At 26.8% G+C, this 8,386-nt stretch overlaps 1 protein-coding gene across 2 annotated transcripts; it reads right to left on the minus strand.

Moving 5' to 3' along the window:
- Positions 1–115: 115 nt before the first annotated feature.
- On the minus strand, positions 116–8,316 carry CoRest (REST corepressor). 2 transcript variants are annotated; one of them, XM_015321119.2, is made up of 10 exons: positions 8,061–8,316; positions 7,528–7,596; positions 7,283–7,357; positions 6,981–7,195; positions 6,127–6,309; positions 4,948–5,058; positions 4,195–4,283; positions 3,711–3,885; positions 3,230–3,544; positions 116–2,218 (listed from the first exon to the last, which is right to left on the minus strand). In XM_015321119.2, exons 1-10 carry the CDS (start codon positions 8,161–8,163, stop codon positions 2,135–2,137), a joined length of 1,419 nt encoding a protein of 472 aa, XP_015176605.1. In that variant the 5' UTR covers positions 8,164–8,316; the 3' UTR covers positions 116–2,134. The 2 variants fall into 2 exon arrangements, with proteins under 2 accessions (XP_015176605.1, XP_015176606.1); XM_015321120.2 differs by lacking the exon at positions 4,948–5,058 and having other exon boundaries at positions 8,061–8,315.
- Between the last annotated feature and the right edge of the window lie 70 nt (positions 8,317–8,386).

Genomic DNA, 8,386 nt, shown 5'->3' on the forward strand with positions numbered 1-8,386 from the left:
ATTGCACGTTCACATGCATAATCTAATAAATTTACTTATGATGAGAACATTTCTATATTATTACAATATATCTACTTAAATATTTCTACCAAATTCTTATCAAGGCATATCATAGTTGTTGTTTTTTTTTTTTACTGTTAAACTCTGTAATACATACTATAAAATAAAATAACAAAATAGGAAAAATGAATAGCACACTGATGCTTAATCAAAAATATAGTCAACTATTATACACACACACACATAAAATCTTATCATAGAAATCAGAGTACATGCAAACATACTACTACTTTTTATGAATGTTGTATTACATTTTAAAGTTTACAGAATTATTTCTTATTATAAATAAGTAATTATAAATGAATGAAAATTAGTTTTAAATGTGTACCTTATAAATCTTTATATATATATATATATATATATGTATATATATATATGAGATTATACACGATTACAAAGTATTATTTTGAAAATACGTTTATACGTAATATAAAGCTATGTATATTGAAATAAGATTTGTATTAATTAAATTGTATATAATTATAGTATATTAAAAGGTATTCAAAATTGCTAAGATGCTGTAATAGATTAAGTCTTTATACATAGCATTTAAAGATTACACAATCATTATTTAATACTTTATTGAAATAAAAGTATATTATATTCACTGTACACTTGAAATGCCTCCATTTATTTGATATGTCCAATTATATTTATTGATGAGGCTTTTGTAATTATTAATAACATTCAATACCACTAATCAAGCATATTTTAATGAATTATTTAAGAATGCAATTCTTTTCTTTTTTTTTTTTTTGCAAATGTGTCTTGTACATATGAATATTATTTCTTTATGTATTATCATTAAAAAGTGCATTAATATTAAAAATATTTGATACTTGTTGGATAGGTTGGATAAATAATATAATTACAGATATCATTACAAATAAGTAAATATGATTACAATACATAAAATTATTATCACTAAATTATAATTACAATTAATTCTCTTAACCAAAAATGAAAGATATAAATCATGAGAAGAAATTCGAATTATCTCACATTATATTTTAATAAATATATTACACAGTATTATAATAAAATTAATAATAAATCTGTTAATTGTAACGCAAAGCGTATACTCTTTTACAGATCTTTTAGATTGTCTTATTTATTAACAAGTACATAATAGATAATAAATTTGTATAATCATTTTAAATAATTAAAAAAAATGACTATTTTCTATTTTTTTAATTACTCTGTCATGATGGGTCAATATCTTTTGAAATGATTTTCTTATTATATCAACATAATCATTTCACAATAAATTATTACAATTAAAAACATGAAATATTGTCATTAATATTTTTCTTCTTAAATACGAATAATTTACATTATTCTTTTGTTTTATTATATTCAATGTAATAAAAAAAAATTTGTTACTTATAATATAGGAAATGTGTTTTTTATATAATATAATAATATAAGAGACCATCATCGTATCTATAGAAAAATCAAACACACATACAGAAATACATTTTATAATAATTATAATTTATATTAATTTTGTTTTGTTTTTTCTTTTTCTTTTCTTCTTTCTTATTATTGCATGACACATGTGCACTTATTAAAATTATTTTCATTATTTTTTTTATCAGTAGAGATCATAAACTTTTTGTATTCACCGTATTCATCTTTCAAATATATAATTTCAATTTATGATAATAATTATATCAATAAATATACCAATACAAATTGTTACAATATGAAATAATAAATTTATCTATTTTAAGAAATGTTTATATATATATATTATTATTATTATTATTATTATTATTATTAATATTATTATTATTATCTAAGTTTGCAAAGTCGTAATATTTAAAATACTTTTGATTTAGTAACTGACCCGCAAATTTATCTCTAATATTTGCAAACGAATATTCATTTATATATTCTCATACGTACCTACAATTATTAACAAAAAAAAAAAACAAAAAAAAAAAATACGTGTAAAATTAAAAAATTAATCCAAACAAGTATCTTTTTTTTTTTTTTTTTTCATGTATCAACGTCGACTTTCAGTAACCCTGAAATTTACTTTGTCACATTTGGTGTTTAATAGAATCATTCGTTATTTTGTAGTTTGTCCTAAACCACTTGATGCCTTTGCTTTTTGTGATGATTCTGCCACTTCATTTGGTTGATCAATATCCATCTGAAAACAACAAATATATAAATCAACCAATAACTTATTATTATTATTATTATTATTATTATTATTATTATTATTATTATTAATTATCCTATTTCTTTCAGGTCTCTTCTAATATTATCCTCCCATCTACGTCTCGGTCTACCCATAGTGGTCTTTTCTCGTTTGGTATACCGACCAATATTTTGTGCACCGTTTGATCCTTCCCCATGCACCGCGCCACGTGACCAGCCCATCTTAATCGGCGTGATTTTACGACGTTGATAATGTCCGGTTTGTTGTACAATTGATGTACAACACCGATGTTTTGCACCGAACATTTTACGAAACAACTTTATTTTCTAAACCCTAAATTTCTTTTGAGCCCGTAACGCAAGTGACACCACGTTTCGCTACCATAAAGGACTACTAGTAGAATGATTGTCCTGTATATCCTGATTTTCAAACGCCTAAACAGCAACCGCGAGCTGAGTAATTTGTTAACCAAATAAAAACATGAATTGCTTAGATTGATTCTTTTTTTAAGTTCTTCGTTAATTTCGTTCGTTTGATTTATGATTGATCCTAAATACTTAAAATTGCTGATCCGTTTTTTTTAACTTTACCCGACACGAATTCCGCAAGGTAGTCCCCACCCGGAGATCCGAACGGGGGATTAGTTTACCTCAGGAAAATGTTACCCTAGTAGAATCCATGGCAGTTTTCATTGTTTCATGATAAAGTCTTTTTACGGTGTGGGGTAATCAGACCTACGCCCAACCCCCAAACAGGAGGGCCAATTCCAAGTCGGCTGTCCGCGACTGCTTATTCAATTTATTCGCAGTTAACCTCCGTCCCTATGCAGGACCAAGAGGTCTTTCCTCTATCCGCAACCTGAGGACGCGCTGTGTTGTGGTGACTGGGACCCACCCACCCCGGGGACCACTACAAACTAGTTTTCCTTCCCCGAGACTAGCAGTTGTTATGCTAACACAGACCAATAACTAATATAAAATAAATATATAAATATATTACCTTTTCTTCTTTGTCATCATCAATTAATATCGGTCCATTTTCAGCTTCATATTCTTTTAGAACGGCATCTAAATTGTACCTTCGTCGATAATTAACAAAGAATGATCGCAAATGAGCTTCAGTTTTAGTACCAATAACATCAGCAATTGCAGAAAAATCTTTGCCATATTTTCTAACTCCTTGAACGGCTAACAGTAGTTCATCATTCGTCCATCGTGCATTTATACGACTGGAAACTTCTGGTGGTCGTAAGTCATCTACTCCATCAGTAGTCTTACGTTTTAAAGCACTTACTTGTTGCTTGTTTGATTGTATCTAGATTATATATATATAAAAAGAAAAAGAAAGAAAAGACAAATTTTAGAACATTCAAAATATGAAGCATTAAATTTGTTGACAACAAAAATACATATATAGAAAAAAAATGTATCCACACGATATATACATATATAATTGGATTATCTCTATAAGGGGGACATACTTGACGTTTTAGGCTAACAATCTCTGTGTCGATAGCTTGTAAACTGTTGTTAGCTTGATTAGGTTGACCAGCCAATGCTGCCAAGTCATCATGATTTACTACCAATCCACGAGGTGGTTTTCTTTTGTTTGTACGACCTGGCATAGAACTTAGGGGTCTTGCTACACCAGTACGCCTACATCATGAAGATAATATTGTGAAGAGAATATATTTTAATATATTGTAGAATATATAATAATTATATTATTTTTGTTCGTTTAAATCTGCACGCAGTATAAATAAATATATTTTCTATACAAACGTTTATATATATACATGTGTGTATATATTATATATTATAAAGTGTCATATATATATATATATATATATATATATATATATATATATATATATATATATATATGTGATTGGATCAAAAAATGGAATATTTTTTTCCTTGCTATTTTATGCAGTGATATATTTATTTTTACTTGCATTCACTGACCTCCAGTGCAGATAGCAGCTATGACACGCGTGTCCCTTGGGAGTTGCACGTACGCTATTGCAAGCAACGCCACAGTTGCTACACGACCCCTACAACATATATAATGCCCTTTTAAAAAAACAAATTTTTATAATCTCCTAGAAACCCTTCCCCATCTATCTATTCTTGAATACATACATTAGGCTTGTGACTGAGAGTTAAATGAAAATGAATACTTCATTTACATATATATATATATATATATATATATATAAATAAATGAAGTTGTTGTTATTATTATAGTTGTATACAGTTAGTTTGGGACAATTTGAAAAAATATATTCTAAATTTAGTTATTGTTAACAGTCACAAATCATTGTGTGTAATGGTACACTCATAATTAATAATTGATATTTTTTTTGTGTCCATGGAATGGAGGCACAAAACATAAATACTATAACAAATATATATATGTATTATCTTTTGATAATTTGAATAAAATGAATAATAATTTTATGCACAAAATACATGTCTATAGATTATTGCTGAACTTTAGAAATATGTATATTTACATCCTCAGTAAGGTTTCAGCCTATCGATTCTAAAGGGATAGATGCATTTTATACAACATTCTGATAATTTCATTTTGATCATGTCTCAATTAAATTCTTTGTGTGCAATACGATATAATATATACTACAATATGAGACATAACATAGCAAAGATAATAAGCTGCTTATGCTATGAAAGCAGGGTAAGGTTTAGGCTGAGTACCTGAACCTGAGGGGCGTTTTCCGAGTCGGATGGGGCCTTAGCGTCAGTGCTTTGGCTTCCTGGCACAGCTTGGTTCTTTCCACGACGTATTCCGCGGTGGATCGTCCATTTCTGGAACGTTCCACATTTACGTTCATAAACACGACTGAACGCTAGTTTCATAAACCATAACTTAACGTTTACACGTCAAATAATGGATAAGCTTTTCTTTAATTATATACAAGTGTAGTTATACTATTGTATAATGACACTTTATTGAAAATAAATATATATATATATATATATATATATATAGTTTATAAATTTCATAAATATTTATATTCTCTTTAATTTATAATTGTCCTATATGATCATATCTAATTCACCTCAATAATATATTGAAATATTTATTTTTATGATCCTTCCAGGACACAAATTAATTATTATTCTTCTTTTATTTTTATTTTTTTATTTTGTTTTGTTTTGTCCATATGGACCAAGTAACGTGTGGATACATTTTTAGAGTATCTATTTTTAGCATTGCACATTTCAGCTAACAACAAACAGAAAGTGTGCTACTTGAATTACCTGCATTACGTAATATATTGAAAAATTACTACAGGAACTAAAAATCTTTTAAATTGCATCTCTATAGCAGTGTGCTGCATGCATAATAGTGCAGATATATATATATCACTAATTATTAACACCTTATCTACATAAATAGTTTAATAGAATATTGTTTTGTTTATCATCAATCATTGGCATTAGATTGATCATTATTTTTTGTATTACAGGTGAATGTTTTGATTCTATTGATAAGGTGTTAAAGTTGATATTTTTGAATGCATAAATTTATTTGCCACAAACTTTTGACAATATATTTGTAAACAAAATAATTAATGTTATCATTAAGTATCTTGTTTTATTGAAACGGCAAATATGTTCTGTCTCACAGATTTTCATTACTGTAATTAGTGTAAGTGTAACATTCAAAAAATCAATTATGTATCTTCGTGAATAAGCAAAATTTCAATTGCTGCATCACATAAAAATTAGAATTATATTCTTTTTTTTTTTTTTTTTCAATTGAAAATAAATACAGCTTATCTATTATATAAAATTCTAAATTTTGGGTCTGTATATATATATATAATTCATGCATTTTTCTCATTCATTAGAAAACAAGATATATCTTACTTTTTCTTCAGATTCGCTGTCTGTATTTGAGCCTAACTCACTTCCATTCTCGCTGCCATTTTCACCTTCTTTTCCACCGCTTGTTAATTTTCTTGCTTGTCTGTCCATCAACGACGTCCTAGTTCTTGTCTTCTTCCAACTATAGTAATATTTAACAAGACTGGCGATTGACTTATCAGGTAACTGAAAATTATTGAATACATTTTTTTTCATTTTATATCAAATAAATAAACATTGTATTTGTTTGATGTAAAAACAAATCATTTAAAGGGGGTATATATATATATATATATAAATATTTCTTTAGAGGCCCGAAAAAAACGCTTTTTTAGAAAACTGGTTTATTTATTTACTGACGAATAATCTGCAGTTCAAAATATACATGTTTGAGGATATTACAATAATTTTTTTTTTTTTTTTATGTAAAAACATTTAGACACAAGCGAGTTATAGCCAATCTGCGTGAGGAGGTCCAAAAAAAAAAAAAAGGTGGTTTGCGGTGAGTAAAGAATCACATTACTGGATCATATAAAATAAAAAAAAATTAAAAAAAATCAATGTAAATTATTAGTATGAATGTGTCTTAACAGATTGAACGATCGACTATTCCAAAATATGAATTTTGTTTACAATATTGCACACTTTTGAAAGTATAATAAGATAAAATAAAGAAATAACTACACATAATCATTTTAATCCTCTACAATATTTTCATAAATAAAGGTCACATCTGTATGAAATTTTGACGGAATACTTTCGAAATGATATACTTTTAGAAAATTCGACTTACTTTTTTTCTAAATGTATATAACCCCCTTAAATATTTAATTATGTGATTACATTGTACAACTTACCATTTGTCGAATACGATGAAAACTTTTCCCATGAAATTGAAACGCTTGTTCAAATAACACCTTATCTTCTACCGTCCATTCATCAGGAAATGGTGTAAAATTTGCCAAATCTAATACAGCACGTTCTAAATTATGTTTATGCCAAAATAACATTCCTAAAGCTTGCTCGCCATTATATCCATACTTCTCTTTCGCTAATACTATGTATTCATCCACTAAAAACAAAACAAGATAAATTATTGATATAATTCATAAAAATTAGACTTTTTTTTTTTTTTTTTACAATGAACAATAATATTTACATTTTTGATCTGGTATATCAGTAGTAGGAGACCAAACCAACAATGCTCTATCAGGGCATTGATCCAATCTACGTTCTAAAATCAATTTTTAATATAAAATCATCTCATTTTTATTTAATCAAGAAATATTATATGTAATAACATTCAATTAATAATAATAATAATAATAATAATAATAATTATTATTATTATTTCATTTAAATGTTAAACTATATATAGTCAATTTTTTGTCATGATAAACTTACCATTAGTTGGAATAAGTTCTGGTACTATGACCTGGAAATCCCGACCAACACGTATCTTTTCAGCTGGAACTTGAAAATATATTCATTTTTGATAACATAGTATATATATGTATATGTATATATAAATGATATACAGTATCAAGAAGAATTGTTTAATGACGTATATGTATATAAGAATATACAAACAAATATTAATATAATTTGAAATTAATTGTAAATCTTAATATGAATACATTTACAATGTATTACACTTGAAATTGTTGTAACAGAGGTATATGAAAATATCATTAAAAATATTGCTCAATTTGAATGATTTATTTTAGTCTTTTAACATAAAACTATTTAAAGAGTGAATTAAATAAAGCGCGCTGTTCAAAGATCTTATACGATTTTTGTATTTTATAATAAATTAACAGATATAATTCTCACTGTAGATATAACCTTTTAAAATGATATATTTTTAAAATATCATATTTATCAAGATTTGAAATGATTGATTTCAATGTATACTTTGTAATATGTAAAATGAATACCTCCGTCTTCTTCACTTGAAGATTCTGTCTGTCCATTTGGGCTGGGACCTCTTGATCTTCGACCATTTCTAACATTTTCTGAGTTACGTTCTGCTAAAACCATTTTCACTTTTTAAAATGTTTAACGTTATAGCAAATAATTTAACTATAATTGATTTATTAAAACTCAATTCCGTTTAAAGTTGGACTGCAAATCACAGCTTGCAGCTACACGGTATTCGGCTAAATTTGCTATATGCTTCGTGCTACCGTAGCGAAAGTAAAATGGCCGTTATTACAAAACGATTTGATTGGTTCACGATTTATCCAATAATGATGACAATTCA

Source organism: Polistes dominula, unplaced genomic scaffold (assembly GCF_049000335.1).
Source record: "Polistes dominula isolate Pdom_NZ unplaced genomic scaffold, Pdom_raw_medaka contig_29, whole genome shotgun sequence".
Lineage (NCBI taxonomy): Eukaryota > Metazoa > Arthropoda > Insecta > Hymenoptera > Vespidae > Polistes > Polistes dominula.